The sequence below is a fragment of the Onychomys torridus genome, chromosome 7, assembly GCF_903995425.1.
Source record: "Onychomys torridus chromosome 7, mOncTor1.1, whole genome shotgun sequence".
Taxonomy (NCBI): Eukaryota; Metazoa; Chordata; class Mammalia; order Rodentia; family Cricetidae; genus Onychomys; species Onychomys torridus.
Genome location: NC_050449.1, coordinates 11,386,655 through 11,404,400, shown reverse-complemented (window position 1 = coordinate 11,404,400; position 17,746 = coordinate 11,386,655). Strand labels below are relative to the sequence as shown.

The following is a 17,746-nucleotide window of genomic DNA, read 5'->3' as shown; positions in this document are numbered from 1 at the left end:
CTCTGACAACCCCCCCAAATTTGACATATCCATCTTCAGAAATTGAGAACTGGGTTAGGTTTGAGACTTTATTGTTGTTAAATATTAAAAATAAGCAATCACATATAAATGAAAACAGTAATTCTCACTCTGGGTTAGGCACCATGATTATTAGAGTTCACATAATTGTATCAGGACAATAGCCAATGGCCACCTACATGTAACCCATACTGGATGAGGCGAGATGGTGGCTTTCAATCATTTTCACAGACTGTATCTAGAGTGGAGGGCACATGGACAACCTTACCACAATGCCGGCATTCTTGATCGCCAAGGGGAGCCCCAAAAGGCCAGTCCCGATGTTCCCCTTAAGCAGGTGCATCAGAGTCTGCATGAATCTAGAAAGTGGAAATCGTAAGATTCAAGCACTAACCCAGGACCTAAGCAACAAACAAGTAATGCTTTCCATCCCACCAGCAGGCAAGAAGTCACCCTAGGGTCAAATCCCATCTTCCCTCATAAAAAGCAAGTACATAGAATTACTGTGAAAATGAAATGAAATATGGGGCATATAGAATAGATGCTTTGTTGCTATGGTGTCAGAACACTGAGGATCTGCTGGTAAAACAGAAGGACTTGTTGGCACTGTCTAATTATGGCTCTAAACATTTGATCTATGATTGTTACCCGAAAAGGAAGTTATAAAGAAAAAATATTTATACAAGTTTTAACACTACCCTCAAGTAAAATAATAATTTGCTATCATGAGCTCCCTCAGGACTTGGAAGTTTCTAGGAGTGACTGGAGACCATCTCCTTGACCAAGAAGAAACAAACTGAAATTAAGAGAAACCCAAAGTTCAAACTCATGAAACAAAAACAACTACCTAGAGTTATTTGTTGTTTTTAGTTTCTACTTGGTCAAATTTCAGGTGTCTGTGATTAATCACCAAATCACTATTAAAGTAAGAATTCAATGATCACAAGACACCAAAACATGTCTTTATAACCCATTCTACCAGTAGCTTGTCTCCTCACTCTGCACAGGCTCCTTCCCTCTGAGAAGCCTTCTCCTAACACGAAACACTTCTGTCTTCTCACTGACATTGTTCTTTGAGGGATACAGGGCTTGACATCCATTACCACTGAAGAAATCCCCATGCTGTTCAATATCATAATATCCTTCTCTCCCAGACTACAAACATCTAGGAGTATGTCTGACTTCTTAGTCTTCTGAATCATCTCTGTGTCATCTGTAGCATCTGTAAACACTCAGACCTGTGGGAGACTAAGAAACACACACAGAGTCAGACAGAGCCCAGGACCCAGGACCCCTGACACTCACGAAATTCCATGCTGCCCATCCAGCTGGTAGTGCTTCTGCACAGGCAGGAGTGTCTGTTCCTGCTCTTCGTCCGACGTCCCATCGAAATTCTGCTCGTTTATTAAGGGCCTCATCACGTCCATATCTACAAAACAAAAATAGTCCTGTACCACTGGTTGTAAAACTGAGGTAAGGCTATATCTCTCGAATTTTTAAATATCAGGAAGTATCAGGCTACAGAGACAAGATGGTTCGCTAGATAAAACAGCTGACCCACAAGTTTAAGGACCTGAGTTCTGATCCCTGGCACTCACAAAGAAGCCAGGTAGCCAGAGCAGCTGCTTGTAACATCATCTCTAGGGAGACAAGACAATAAGCCAAGTGGCTAACCAGACTAGCAAGATACCATAAATCCTGAATTCAGTGAAAGATCCTGTCTCAATAAATAAAGTGGAGACAACCTAGGAAGATACTCAAGATCAACTTCAGGCCTACACACATGCACACACAAGCATGCCTACACTCTGCACCACATGCACTCACATATCTAGAGGAAAAAGCTTAAGTAATATAAGTAACTTCTTGTTTTATCCACATGAAGTTTACAGGACAAGAAATGTGAAGAAATAATCAAACATATTTTCCATATCTGGTCAGCTTCAAATCACATTGTAATAGGTGAGTAATTGAGCCTCGAGCAGGGTCTCTGGGTGTCTTCTTCCTGCCTACTCTAAGTGACGGTGGGTGGGGCTTCTGGGTGTCTTCAAGTATTTGTTCAACCCAAACCTTCCAAAGGAAATAAATCTCTGGCCAAAGTTAAGCATAGCACGGTAAAACTGTAATTCAACATAGAATTGTCCAGTCTCATGGCTGAACCACCACCACCAACAACAACAACTAGAGAGATCAGCAGCCAGGCCAATGATGAGAAGTAAACACAGCAGGGCATGTCCAGTTAGTTGTGGGTCTCCATTCTGCAGGTGCTGATCTTCTTCCTGGGTTAGGATGCAGCTCTGGGAATCACAGCGACTCATACAGTGGTTGGTTTTCTCAAATGAAGACTCATAGGCCCACGAGCACCTTTGTTGCTGGCTCAATTGATGGACACTGTCATTCACCTTTTCCCAAGGAGCAAGAGAAGCAACCGTCTTCATGTCTCTTGCGCCGCCTCACTTCAGAGTGCACAAACCACTGGTCTTCCCTTTCTCCACCACCTATTTACTCATTTTCCCTCTCCCACTCCACCCACTCACTTCCCACTACACCCAGCCGGCCATGGAGCCTTGGTGTGATCTTTGTGCTTCCCAGTGCACCTGGGCCCAGCTAGGGCTAGGCCGGGCCTTGGTGTCCCAGTGTCCAGGATCTGTTTCTTTCTTTCCTTTTCTTAAATTTTATTTTACAACCCAATCACAATTTCCCCTCCCTCCTCTCCTCTCATTCTGCACCCCCGTCCTTCTCTGTGTCTGTTCAGAAAGGGGCAGCCTTCCCATGGGTATCAACAAAGCATGGCACATCCAGTTGCAGTAAGACTAAATGCCTCCCCTTGTATTAAGGCTGGGCAAGGCAAGCCAGTATGAGGAATAGATTCCCAAGAGCCAGCCAAAGCGTTAGGGACAGCCCCTTCTCCCTCTGTTATGAGTCCCACAAGTAGACCAAGCCACACAACTGTCAGATATGTGTAGAGGGCCTAGGTCGGTCACATGCAGGCTCCCTGTTGTTGGTTCAGATTCTGTGAGTTCCTATAAGCACAGTTAGTTGTTTCTGTGGGTTTCCATACCCAAAGATGCTCAATCATACCACAAGGACACTTGTTCAACTATATTTAACAGCTTTATTCATTATAACCAGAACCTGGAAACAACCTAAGAATGTTCCTCAACCAAAGAATGATATAAAGAAAATGTGGTACATTTGCACAATGGAGTTAAAAACAAAGACATCATGAAATTTGAAGGCAAATGGATAGAAGTAAAAAAAAAAAAAAAAAAAAAAAAAAAGAAAAAAAAATCACCCTGAGTGAGGCAACCCAGATTCAGGAAGGCAAATGTGTTATATACTCACTCATAAGTGGATATTGGTTGTAAAGTAAAGGAAAACCATGCTATAATTCACAAACCCAAAGAGACTAGGTAACAAGGAGGGCTCAAGGGGGCACACATGATCTCCCTGGGAAGGGGAAATAGAAGAGATCCCCTGCATGGACTGGGGAATGGGTGGGGATGGGAACTTGAGGGATCAAGTTAGGGAGTGGGTGGAGGGGAAGAGTACTGAAAGAGATGGATGGAAATGGGGGACATTTTGGGGTCAGGTAGAAACCCAATACAAGGGAAACTCCCACGAATCTACAAGAATGACCCCAGCTAAGTCTCTCAGCAATAGTGGACACATAGCCTGAACTGTCCATCTCCTGTGATCAGATTGGTGATGACCCCAGTTGTCATCAGAGAGCCTTCAACCAGTGACTGATGGAAACAGATGCAGAGACCCACAGCCAAACATCAGCCTGAGCTTGGGGAATCCTGCTAAAGAGAGGGAGGAAGGACTGGAGGAGCCAGAGGGGTCAAGGACCTCACAGATCTGTTCTCGATCCCTGTCAGGTGCAAGCAGCACTCTCTCGCCCTTCTTGCCTGGCCAAAGAGGAGCAGGATCACTCAGGGAGAGATGGGGCCCTGGCTGAGGCTACAGCTATTGCAGCCAAGTAGCTGGAGCATGATGCTGAGGCTGCAGTGGCGGCCAGTGTCATCTCGGTTCCCTCCTACCTGTGTCTTTAAGGCCCGAATACTTTATTATGGGTGTCTTGATCTGGTCATCCTGAGTCCGTCTCTCTAGGAACTGAATGGGCCTTTCTGACATACTGATTCTGGTTTTCTCTTTTATTTCTAAAATCTTGGATTCTAGTTCTAGATATTTGCAGGTTCAAATGCTCTCTTGGGATTCCACCCGCACGTGTGTTGGCTCTCCCTTGCCCACCTTTCACTTTAGTGCCTTTCTCTAAGACCCTTTGGACGTCTGTCTTTGCTTCATTTGATACATTACTTTTTTAAATTCAATATGCTCTCTCTCCCTTGGCAATTTGTAATTTCCTATCTACTTTGCATTTCCCTATTCTTAAATACCTCACATACAAGGATCCTGGAGCAGGAAGTCCAGCTTAGGTCCTGGATGAGGCTGAGGAGGAAGCAACATGTCTTCTGGCTCAATTACCTCTACAAGGTCCTCAGCTTTCTCTTCCTCTCTCTCCCTTCACCGCTGGGGTGAGGGGAGCCTCTCCTCTGCTCTGTCTAGCTCTTCTCTATAAGCAATCTTTGCCAAGGCTGCCCCTCAGTCCTACTACTAATAAAATTAATTTCCGGGCCTCAGGCCTTGAACTGCTAACTTGAAGACTAGGTCTCTCTGTTCAGATCTTAGCACTTTGACACAATCACATTAAAGGAGCTTTCCAAAGTTGCTTCCTAGTCTTCTACTCCCACCTCTCCACATATCCTGGTAAGGCCCTGTCCACTCTCCATGCTCTGCCCTGTCCAGTCCATGCTGTCCCTCTGTCCACTCCATGCTGTCCCCCTGTCCACTCTCCATGTTTACATCAACAACTTGATAAACAGTGTTTCATTCACTGCTTCTCATGTCTTTGTGCTGGGTCTCCTTGCACTGTTCCATGAGTCATTGACTTTTTTCCTTAACTGAATTCACAGGCTTGGGACTGATGTGTTCATCCATTAGCTCAGGCAGTCCATTCTAGCACCACCTGAGTACAGCCTATGGAGTTTTAATGATTTGGCAAGGCTTTGCAATACTGGGAAATGCTTAAATCATTCCTCCTGAAGTGATGTAACTAAGACAGAGAGGCTAAAATCTTCTAAGCTATGGAAAGCTCCAAATTCCAGTCATCCATCTAAATTCATGAGGACTTTGGTAATTCAGGCTCCACCACCTTTCGTCTTTGGGTGGCTCCTCTGACTGTCATCCTCAGTGTATTCTCCATGGGTTAATCTGTAGGGTTGCCTTTTTCCTCAGTCTCTAGTAGCAAAGAATGGACAGGCTAGACCTGAATGCAGTGAAAACTCAGAAGAGAACAGTAATCGTTTGCCCACAGCAGGTCTACTGTGATGCCGTCTCATAATTACCCCAGACACACATTACGATCGGTTATATGTTTCCTTTCTAGCAGCAGATCCTGCTTCCTTTCTGTTGTGTCCACACAAAGCAATGCATTGTTTCCCCTATAAAACCATCACTGCGGTTTTGTGAGGGTTACCATAACAAAATGGGACAACAAAAATCCATCATCCCAAAGGTCAAGAGGGCTGAAGCCTGAAATAAGCGTGTTGGGAGGGTGAATCCCTCTCAGGGGCTGGGAAGGCTCTGTCCCATTTTGTGTGTGGTCATTTTCATATTCATGCAATACTCCCCATAACTAAGCCGGTACCTGAGTCCCCCGCCTGTCTGTAAGGACATCAGTCACACTGCCTTCTACAGCAGGTCCTATCTCAGGTAAGGTCACTTCCTGAGGTGCTGGACCAACATGTGACTTCTGGGGAAGCTAGTGAACCCCATCATCCATCCCTATTCTTTCCGTCAGCTTTGGTTTTATGCCTCAGTACACCCCACTGCCTTGTGGGCTCTTGATCCGTTCACTTTGATTAGCTCAGCTTGTCCAAACTACCAGCTACGCCCACTTTCTAATTTCTTTCTGCCCTGGGCTGTGGCTGTAGTGAGTTCATTGTGTTCTCCATAAAGATAGTTATCACTTCAGTATTTCAAAACCTTAACCATCTATTATTTGAAGCCGGCTGCTAGAGAGATCACAGCAGCCATGAAACGTCAAGGAAAAGGTAAGCTCTCTCATGATTTTGATACTTTGATGTTTCTCATGAAAACATACCAACTCTAAATGAGAACTTTGCTTTCATTGTATAGGTGGGGAATTTATTTTCAGTATCTTTTTTAGATAGAACTTGGGAATCTAACCTACTGTAATTAATGGTTGACTTTCAAATCAGCATCACAGTGTTCCCTTGACTCTCAGTCAGCTGGGCTCTCACTCCCTCCTAACTTAGGTTGTTCAGCAACGGACTGAAGTTTGTTAGACCAGCTCCAAGTTCCACTTTTCCCTGGTTCTACTGTGAAAAAATTCCATTGCTATATTTCTTTGCTTTCAATCCACTTTTTTATCCCTCATATTGAACATCTTAATAAAGGTTAATTATTCCAGGGCACTCCTCTAACCTTCTCAAAATGAGATTTAAGGGAATTAATTTGTAAAAGTTGAAATTGAGAGAAAATTCCTTAACAGGTTTGGAACTCAGGAGTCTACGTTTATGTATTACTTTGACTCTGCCACCGAGGGAGAACTCAGAGGCATGGTGCTCTGTTAACCAAGGCCTGCCTCGGTGCTTAAATGATGTCTAAAAGCAGCTGGGAAGGCTCTATGACTTCCTCTTGTTTCCGACTTCATTACTGGAAGAACATTTCATACTAAGGAATATTTATCTCTTTTAACTAAACTACAACTAGGTGAAGCATCAGGTTCTAGCACTGACTACTACATCAGCTTAAAGGACACAAAGTAACTCAAACCTGAAGAATTAAAAGATACTCAGATGCTAACACAAGGAAAGCTACAGCTAAGAAGCTACAACTTAAAATATTCCTTAATAGCCCACTTCAGTCAGAACCTAAGGGTGAGATCTGCTACAAACTCAGGCACTTATAACTCTCAGAAACCCCAGGAATCACTAACCGTGCAATGAGACATTGTATTTTGTTCTGAACTTCAGGATATAATATGCAAATACCACAATAATGCCTTGGTTCAGACCCCATAGGAAATGCAGTGATGTTTTCTTATGTTAGTCTCTAGCAAATAACACTAGCTTTGGTCAGGAGACCACAGAGCACACACCAGGTCTGAACCTCTGTCTGATGGTGAGGCCATCTAATAGTGTATTGTGTTTAATCTGATGAGTCCAACATACTGCCACCTGACAAGACAGTCAACATAAAAAGTAGGGTTTTCCATACTGAGGACCTGAAATCCAGGGTGCATTTACTGGGACACACACACTGCAAATACTCAAAGACCAACTTCATGTAGCCAGTGGCTGCTGGAAAGCTTTAAGCAGAGGAATGAAGTCAGCTGGATGACATCTTACCCAGAGGCCTCTGGGCCTGTTATATCACACACACACACACACACACACACACACACACACACACACACACACACACAATGAATTAGTGAATTAATTCTGAAATAATAACCATAGTGATGATACTAAAGACCTAATATGGTAAAAAGATTTAACAGTTAAGAGCACATGGAATAACATCTGAATACTATACATCAAGAAATCAAAAATTACATGAGCCAATGTAGTTTACACATACTCTGTTATCTGCTGGTGTTTTGATATACTTTTTGGCCAAGCAGTGAATCAGACAGTTCTGATAAAAGCTGTGGTAAAACAGATTAAAAATCAATAATGCCTTATAAAATACTAGTAAGTGGTGGATTTCAAACTATTGGAACATAATTATTTCTATTTACAAGTGGATAACATGTAGGAATAAGAAACACTCAACTGGCTGGGCGGTGGTGGTGCACGCCTTTGATCCCAGCACTTGGGAGGCAGAGGCAGGCGGATCTCTGTGAGTTCAAGGCCAGCCTGGACTACAGAGTGAGTTCCAGGAAAGGCACAAAGCTACACAGAGAAACCCTATCTCAAATATATATATATATATATATATATATATATATATATATATATATATATATATATATATATATAAAACACTCATCTGATTCAGTGTTATACACCTTAGACATACTAGGTATCATATGCACACACTAATGAAACTTGAATGAGGCAGAACACAAATGCTCTCTTATGTCACCCCAACTCTTGTTTCAGCCTCAATTGCCTACCCAAAAATCAGCTTAAGCTCCAGCTGTAGCTAAAGACTGACACACTTAGCAATATGTCTTACAGTGTTCATTACTAGCAAGCTACTGACAAAGACACTTGCCAAAAAATGACTTCTTGAAACTTGCTAAGTATACAGCTTACTCTACTCACTAAGGCACATCCCTTCTACAAAATACAACCCTGACTTCACATTGTGGTTAGGAGTCTCAGACAAACAAGGGCAGTCATTGCTTACAATGAATCAGTACTCAACTACACAGCAATGTTTTAAAAGGTAAAGTGGAAATGCACAGAAGAAAATACACCAAAGTAGGACTAAGCTAGCGAGGGTGCAGACGGACCACAGAAAAACATCTGTGTCCTCTTCTTATGAAAGTTTTAAAAACATGAAGTAATGTTAGATTGCTCTTCTTATTCCAGCAAAATAAGAAGCCATTTATCCGCTGGCAATGAGAACAGGACAAAGTTCACATGGTTTCTGTTATAAAAACAGCACAATGCAGTCACCTAAACCTATGACCCACTATCTTGATCACGAAGACAGACTACTTTATTCCTGTGGTTGGGAGAATAGTATATAAACAGTCTAGAAATCCCCAATGACTTGTGACATAAAGACCAGCCTTTGAGCTAAGAAGCCGAATCCTCAGCAGTGTTCTCCACAGATGCCCAATGTTCAAATGCCTTTTAAATTGGGTAACGCTTGGCCACTATAGAAAATCAGAAATCAGCATATGGGTAACAGTGTGACAGCACTTTCTAAAAATCATCTCACCATCCAGACAGTGCCTCAGTAATAATGCAGACAGTTTTGTATCTTTCTCCCTCCCTCCTTTGCCTCTCCTTCCCTTACCTGCCCTCTCCACAGCTTCAATACCACCTATATGCTGACAACCTCCAAACTTCCTCCCTAGACCTCACCTATTGTGGAGGACCAGCCCCCACACTTATTTACCCCAGGAACTCTTGAGGAATGAAGAATAAGAGACTTAGTTAGAAATAGAGAGGAAAGAAACAGAGAGAAAACACAGGATAGACTCCAGTAGGCCTGGATCCTTATCCACCGGCCCAGAACTTTATTCCAAAGGTCTATTTAAAACAATGCCAAGGGGTAGAGCAAAAGACCTCCCCTTGCTAGTTAGTCACCTGGTACCCAGGCCCGTGGTCCAGTCAACCTCTTATGCAGTCCTGCTGGGTACAGCCCCTAGGAAGCCTAGTGGGCTCCAACAACCAACTGCTGACAACCTCCAAACTTCCTCCCTAGACCTCACTCTCCAGTAACTCTGCACACCAAACTTCTCCTCTCCTCTCCAAACCCATGTGACTTCACCCAGCAAACAAGTTACCTCTTACATGGGGTCACTTCTATTGTTGATAGCAGTTGTTTTTATTTTATTTAAAAAAAAGAGAGAGAGAGAGAAAAGGGAAAAAGGAAGGTCTGCGGCTTCTGTCAGGAGGCCTCCAATCTGTGCCCTATGGATGCTGTCTTGGGGCTGCCTGAGTATCTTCCCAACACGGCAGCTGGCCTCCCTGCCAGGCAGTAATCTAATGAGAGTGCCAGGAGGAAGGCACGGTGCCTCTACTGTCTAATTCTGAAGTGGTGAACCATCACATCAGTCAAAAGCTAATCGTCAGAAGTTAAGTCCAGCACATACTCAAGGGAGAGAAAATGAAACCCCTCCTTTTAAAGAGGGAAACATAAAAGGCTGGACACATAATAAAACTGCTGTAAGCCTGCAATCCAAGGAATCTTCATTCCCTGGAGCCATCCTGTCTACCAAGCTGGTCCACATCCTCACATGCAGTCTCATCGCCTGTTTGCATCGCTGCCACCATGCTGGTCTGACAGCACGCTGGTCTCCTTCCTGAATTTGTGGAATGCCTTCCAGCTTTCCGCTTTTGCCTCTTACTCCCTTCTTCACATGGAGACCACCAGAAGCTCGCCTTATTTTGTACTGCATTGTTTTTTAAGACAAGGTCTTGTGTAGACTAGGCTGGCTTCAGACTTGCTATGAGGCAGAGGATGACCCTGAACTTCCAATCCTCTGTCTCCTCCTGAGTGTTGTACCCTAAGCCCAGTTCATCTAGTACTGGGGATCAAACCCAGAGCTTAAGGCCTATTGGACAAATACTCTATCGGCCTAGCTACATCCCATGTGCCTCCCCCATCCTCCTTTTAAAACCTAACTTATGCAAAGCTTACCCTTTAATCCTGCCACTTGTATTCAGGAGGCAGAGGTAGGCAGGCCTCTCAGTTCCAAGACAGCTGGGGATACACAGGAAGGCCCTGTCTCAAAAATAAACAACTAAACCTAAGTCAGTCAGGTTACTGTAAACATTCAGCTCATTCTCACTTACACTGCTCTTCATCCACAGCACCCTTCACTGGACACGCTGTACAATTACCTGACTGGGATCTCGCATGTTCACTGTCTGTGTCTGCTTATTAAACACAATAACCAAAGCAGGCATCCTCATGGGCTTGGGGTTTTTTAGGAGAAGGGGTCTTTTTTCATGTTTCCTTTGTCCTGAGCTACACAGTGAGACCCCATCTCGAAAATTCAAAAAGAGGGCTAGGGAGGAGGAGCCAACACAATTTTCCAGCTAACAGACATGATGCATGGTGAACATTCTTCCATATCATGTTTAATGGCTAATCAGTAGATGACTGTACGGCTAAATCATGTCTTAGCCCATGGCCTTTCATTGGACATTTGGACAGTAACTACCTCGACCCTATTACAAATGCTGTAATGAAAATCCTCTGGCAGTTAGGTGTGTGTGTGTGTGTGTGTGTGTGTGTGTGTGTGTGTGTGTGTCGTTTCTGCTGCTATGCCATGCAGCTGGCATTGAAGGATTCTCCTGCCTCTGTCTCCCATCTCAGGGTACAGAGATAACAGCTGGCCACCCTCCACGTTACAGGGGTTCTGGGGGTTCAAATTCAGGCCATCAGGATTGCAGGGGACGTGCTCTTCCGCACTGAACCATCTCCTCAGTAAAATGTAAAATGCTATCACATGATTCATTTCTTTGAGAAATATCCTAGACATAAAATTGCTGAGGGAAAAAAAAAAAAAAATCACTCTTCTGGAGGAAAGAGGTGAGTCGGGATCTCACTCTGTGGACCAGACAAGCCTGGTGCTCACTGTAGGGCACAGGCTATCGGCCTCTGGCCTCAGTCCAGGAAAATGGGATTGCAGGTGTGTTCTATTACCACGCCAGCTTTATAGGTTTTAATGATATGTACTATCCTGCCATCTCCTCACACCTCACCAACATGAGTTATCCATGAACTGAAAAGTTACATAAACTTGAGTTTGTAGTAACATGATCGTGCCTTTAATGGGCACCCGCTAGCAAATTATGTAGCTCCCTGCTTGAGGCTCTCAATAAAGGTTACTTTACGCTTACACTTTCCACCATTATTGAACTTTAAAGGAAACAATTACAAAGGGCTGGCACAATTATTACAGAAACGCCAGCCCCATAAAGTACTTTAAAAGTGCATCTTTCTTCAGGCTTAACATCCTGCATGGAATTAGAAATATTCCTAAGCTCAGTGTGCAGCTGGGAAGACATCGTTTTATCCTAACCCTGGCTTCTGTTTTTCTTTCTGACAGCAGCAAACAGAAGCAAGCCTTCCAAAACGGTGAAAGCAGAGTGGGGGCAGGTCACGGCCAGGTGAGTCCTGTTCTCCCAGGCAGCCACGTCAGAACAGCTGGGGAGCACAGAGTCAAAAGAGGATTCACCTGGAGACACCCAGAGTTGAGACCCGCGCTTAGAAAAGAACACAATGGCAACTTCCTTTAAACATCCTGGAAAAAACCCAGTGGCAGCGGCTCCCGCCTCCCTTTGACGTGGACGTGAACAAACTGGGCGACTCCCCGCGCGGGCGCACAGCGCTACAAGAACAGGCCGGTGGCCAGACAGACCGACACACAGACAAGAGACCTGAAGACACACCAGCAGACAGACACCGACACACATGATGCAGCCAGCGCCCTGCAAGGCCAGGCCAGGCCTACGGACCACTGTGAGGAGCTGGCTCTGGAGGCGCGCACCCCAGCCGGGGTCCCAGGACCTCCCAGCCTCTGCCTGGGGTCTCTGCACACCGCGCTACCCGGTCCCCGGTCCCCCAGTGCTCAGTGCGCGCGCAGGGACGCCCCCGCCAGACGCGCGAGACACAGGGAGCCCGGATGCCGCCGCGGACGCGGAGGCCTGCACCCCGGACTGCGAACACGACAGATGCCCACGCCCCGGGTTCGGGTCGGGCCCCCGCAGACACCCACCGAGCTCCTCGCATCCCGCCGCCTCTGCCGGCGCCGGCGCTTCCATCCCTCGGGGGTCTCCAGGTCCCCGCCGCCCGCTCTGCCGCCTGCACTGCCGAGCATGCGCAGAGCCGCCCCGAGGGGCGGGGCCCGGGCCAGCCTCGACCGCAGCCCACGAGGGACTGCGCCTCGCGGGGTGACAGGCGCGATTCCGAGAGGCCGGGGACCGAGTCTCTGAACCCGGGGCTTCGCGTGCCGGAAAACGGGGCCTCGGGCCGCGCAGAAGGCGGGCAGCCTGCAACTCCGACGGTCGATGGTCGGTCTTCCTCCATCCCAGTTTACACTCCGTCTCCGGCGTGGGCATCTTAATGACAGCTGAAGCTAGGGTTGCTGTCTAGCACTACACACATTGCTGCATGGTTCTGTGGGCACCGGAGAGACCACACGATACTGGAACCCACTGTGCTCACTGTCCACGCAAAGGGATGTCACCTCACCACCCACAGTGAGCCAGAGAAGGCAAGTCAGGGAACCGCCACTGCAGCAGGGACTCCTGGCCTGCATGCAAAGCTGGCCTTTGGTGGACCCCAATAAATACATGATGAATCCACAGGGGAAAAAAAACACTTCTGGTTAGAAAAATATTTAGTTTTGAGACTGAAGACTGTGTAGTGGCTTACTCAGGTAATCTAACACTGGGAAGAAGAAGAAGGTGGGTTTCTGTGAGTTCAAGGCCGGCCTCGGCTACATAGAGAGTTCCAAGACACCCAAGGCTACATACACAGACCCTGCCTTACCATAAAATTAAAATTTGAAAGACTACCACAGTGGCACATGCCTGTAATCCCAGCACTTGGGAAGAGGAGGCTGGAGTTTAAGGCTATCCTTAGTTTTGTACGGCGTTCGAGGCCAGTCTGAGCTGCATGAGATTTTGTCTCAAAAAAAAGTAAGTAAACAAATAACTTAGAAATTACTGTCAGGACATCACACAAAACTTTTTGTTTCTTGTCTGTGTTTTGGAGTCAGCTCAGGAAAGAGGTATGTTTGTTTCAGTGGGAACAGGGCAGTCTAGTTTCAGGCCACTAATAAAAGTTCAGTGTGTTAGATATTCAAACTTCCCAGATTAAGAGAGAACCCGTTCCTCTCAGACCCACATCCTTCCTCCTCTTGGAAGTCCTCAAGGTTTTCATCGGATAACTAGACACGGTAAAACTTTTGCTCACACCCCGTTTTCCCCCGAAAACACGTCCACAACACAGGGACATCCCCATTCCTCACAAACAGCACAAATGTAGCAGAGATGGTGAGCTACTGGGACCTGGGTCCCTGGGCTGGAGGGCAGCAGAGATCTGTACCAGAAGTGTTAAAAGCATCAAAAGCCATTGCCTCTTAATAATGGCACATAGGGGAGACTAACTGGACTGTCTTTCGAGGCCTGGTTAAGACAGGCTTCCAGACTGGGTTTCATTCCTGTGATGTGAGGAAAAAAAACAAGCAGTAAGAAATCAAGAGAACTATACTATCATACATCATTGCTTAAAAAGACACTTCCTTATGTCACTCTTGCTCCCGGTCTTATGAATTGAAGCAGTAGTCCCCTACATCCCAAGACTGACAGAATGTCTGCAATTGTGGGTGAAATAAATACTGAACCCTGTGTAAGCAAACATAAGGCAGGGTTTGACTGATAAAACAAAAGACGTGTGAGATTGGCATTGGGACATTGGCCTTCTTCCTAAGGGTCACTTGATTACAAGCTGTATGGTACCACGATAGTAGGTAAGATAAACCAAGACACGGAGTGAGTACTGGGAAGGTAGTGTATACAGCATGGATGCTCTACAAGAAGGAGGAGATTCACAAACATGCAGAGGAGGGTACGTCAGTGTGAGACTTCACCACAGTACTCAGAGTGTGGTTTGTAATTTGTGGTTTCCTCTTTGTTGTTGCTTTGTTTTGTTATTTGAGACAAGGTTTCTCTGTGTAGCCCTAACTATCCTAGAACTTGCTCTGGAGACCAGGCTGACCTTGAACTCACAGAGAGTGACTTCTTTATGTCTAAGATTTTCTACTATTTTCAGACCACAGCTGACAGGGAGTGACTGCAGACTTGAGAAGCGAAATCACATATAAGGAAACACACCCTAGTCCTTGCCACCATAGGAACTGCGACCACTGCTATAGTTGAAGGTGTAGAATGTCACTGCCTCCATCCACATGGAACTGAAGGTGCTGTATACAGCAAGCCAGAGAGAGTGGAGAAGCTGGGGAGAGAGGGGGGAAGAGAAGGGGGAGCAGACAGATAATCTTAACTGCTGCTGTGGAAAATGACAGAGTGTTACTGGTAGGGAACCCTCTTCAGATCATGGAGGTTGAACAGTTGGACTCTGCTTTGGGACGAGTTGACCAGGCATGTGTATAGAGAAGACCATTTCAGCTTGCCTGTTAGGTATTGCCTATTTTGTATTTTAAAGTGGCTTCACCATCTGCTGATTTCCCGGAAGGAGAAGCAACCTCCTCCCTATCTTCTGAACATCGCAGGTGTCTGATGAGTGGACCTAGGAAACACAGACAGTTCCCTGGGAGATTCCTCACTGGTGCTGATAACATGACCTTTACTGCAGTGTCGTTGTTTACTTAGCTCTTTATGGCTGACTTCTCAAGCTGAAAACCAAGAAAAATGATGTGAGATTTTTAACTTATTTTGAAAAGGCTTCACGTTGTCCTCACATGATTTTTTATAAACATATCACATCTACTGTCTTAGTTAGGGTTTCTATTGTTATGATAAAGCACCATTGACCAAATGCAACTTGAGGAGGAAAGAGCTTATTTCACCTGACAGCATGGAAGTCCATCCCTGGGGGAACCCAGGGTGGGAACACGTGGCAGGAACCTGGAGGCAGGCACACATGGCAGGAACCCAGGGCAGGAACACATGGCAGGAACCTGGAGGCAGGAACCTGGAGGCAGGAACCTGGAGGCAGGCACTGAAGCAGAAGCCATGAAGAGGCACTGCCTGCTCACTCTGCTTTCTAATAGCACCCAGAAGTACCTCTTCAGGAGTGGTACTGCCCACACAGAGCCGGGCCCTTCACCAATCAACACAATAGACTTGTCAACAGGCCAAATGGAGGTATTTTCTCAATTGAGGTTCTCTCTTTTCAGATGTCTAGAGTTGTGCCAAGTTGACAAAAATACAGCCAGCACATCCACAAAACACAAATAGAATGCAATGAAAAAGAGAATAATGTGGGAGCAGGAAGCAGAACCAACAGACAAGGAAGAGTTAAGTATAGGATCCATCCAGCAGATATGGAATCTTAATTCAAACAGACAAAAGAGAGGGAAAGCCAGGAGTCACACATGGGGACTGAAGAATACTTATCATTGAAGGGCATTTGTTTCCAGAACTGAGCAGACCACTGACACTACAGCAAGTGACAGCCAGCTTAAGCCAAGACATGAAACTTTAGAATAATGAAAACAACAGAAAGATGCTAACGGTGTGCTGCCAGTTTAAACTCTAAAAGGTGATGGGGAGAGCCTCCTTGGCATAAAGCTCACCTGCCAACTAATAGTGAACGTCCAAGGCTAGAGCTCCAGGAAGCATGGAGTTCCACTTTTTCAGGGAAAACATGCCCAGCTAAAACTGTATCCAAACTGTGGATACAGTGAAAGAAAAATACAAACACGCTTTAATATAACATACAAGCTCAGTCTGGCCATCTCATGTACTCTGTCTTAGTGAGCCCTGGAAGAATGTTTTACCAGAATTAAGGAGTAAACCTAGTTAGAAGACACGGCAACCAAGGAAGCAAGGATCCTAGGCAGGCAAGGAAGTCCTAAGAGATCCCAGACCACAGCTGCACCTGGACAGATGTCCATCCACCTGGAGCACCAGGAAGGGATGAAAGAAATGGTAAAATTAAGTAATATTCTGAAATGATAAAATTTGGTCAAAAAGACATTTTACTCCTTTTGGAGAACATCAAAAGACTTTGCTGCAGGCATGACAAAAGCCAAGCAGCAGGACAAGATGAGGGGCTGGATAGACACACGGACAGCAGCTCTAGTCAATGCAATGTTGATAAAAAAGAAATAGAGGAAAGTATGAGCAGAGCACATAATATACCTTGGCCGTGAGTGATACACACAGTCACATCCCAATGGATGATGAACAATGGCAAACACTTTACGATTCTGTAGGTGCAGGCTGATATAAAGAAGCTAAGTTCTTACTTTTTATCATTATGGGGAAATGGTGATAAACAAAACGGAAAAAATAGTGTGTGCTTTCTTGAAGTGTGGAGGCAAATACAAAATGAAGTTCCTGAGTTTAGAGCAGTGGCCTCCAAACAGAATGGTAAGTAGGCAAGACTCCATCTTTCATCATAAGTCCTATTTGATTTTAAGCTATGTACATGGTAAAAAAAAATACTAAATTCTCAAAAGAAATATCAGCCTCTACAAATTATTCATTTTTATTAAGACAAATATCCTAGAAAGTCATCTATAACATGAAGCTTATTAATTTTTAAAATCATACTGTTTCCTGTTCTGTAGTTATTTTCAGAATCCTTTGGTATTTTGGTGGTGCTGGTGATGCTGGTGGTGCTGGTGGTCATGGTGTTGATGGGGAGATAGAAAGGGCTTAGTGTGTGTGTGTGTGTGTGTGTGTGTGTGTGTGTGTGTGTGTTGTGTTGTGGTGTGTGTGTTGTGTGTTGTGGTGTGTGTGTTGTGTGTGTGTTGTGTGTTGTGGTGTGTGTGTTGTGGTGTGTGTGTTGTGGTGTGTGTGTGTTGTGTGTGTTGTGGTGTGTGTGTGTTGTGGTGTGTGTGTTGTGGTGTGTGTGTGTTGTGTTGTGTGTGTGTTGTGTCTATCTCAATACTGAACCCAGAGTCTTAATGCCAAGTAAGTCCCCCACCCCCATGAGCTACATCCCAGCACATTTTTGTTTCTTTTTTGAGACAGTTTCAGTAATTGCTCAGATTGGTCTCAAGCATTCCATCCCACTGCCTTGTTTTCCCCAATAGCCAGGCTCTCAAGTACATTTTATCGTGCCCAGCACAAATCCACTGTTTCAGTGCCAACCATCTCTATGGCTAAGGACACAGCACCTCAGATTCTAAAGTTTTAGAATCTGTGAAAGATGATGAAGAAAATGTATTTCCTGAAATACATTTCTTTAAATTACTACACTTAGAGTCAAAAGGAGCCCATGTATTTATTAAAGACTACCTACCCACAAG

At 45.2% G+C, this 17,746-nt stretch overlaps 1 protein-coding gene across 3 annotated transcripts in view; it reads right to left on the bottom strand.

Annotated features, from left to right (window-relative positions):
* Slc36a4 (solute carrier family 36 member 4) overlaps window positions 1-12,660 on the bottom strand; it is a 29,856-nt gene extending 17,196 nt beyond the window's left edge. For 2 of the 3 annotated variants that reach the window (XM_036193824.1, XM_036193825.1), the window contains exons 1-3: window positions 12,518-12,659; window positions 1,324-1,447; window positions 287-377 (exon numbers count right to left, since the gene is read on the bottom strand). In XM_036193824.1, the coding sequence (XP_036049717.1) occupies window positions 287-377; window positions 1,324-1,447; window positions 12,518-12,563 (261 nt within the window). In that variant the 5' untranslated portion in view covers window positions 12,564-12,659. Of the gene's footprint in view, window positions 1-286; window positions 378-1,323; window positions 1,448-12,517 lie in introns of all 3 variants that reach the window. The other variant, XM_036193826.1, reaches the window with a different exon arrangement.
* Window positions 12,661-17,746: the final 5,086 nt, after the last annotated feature.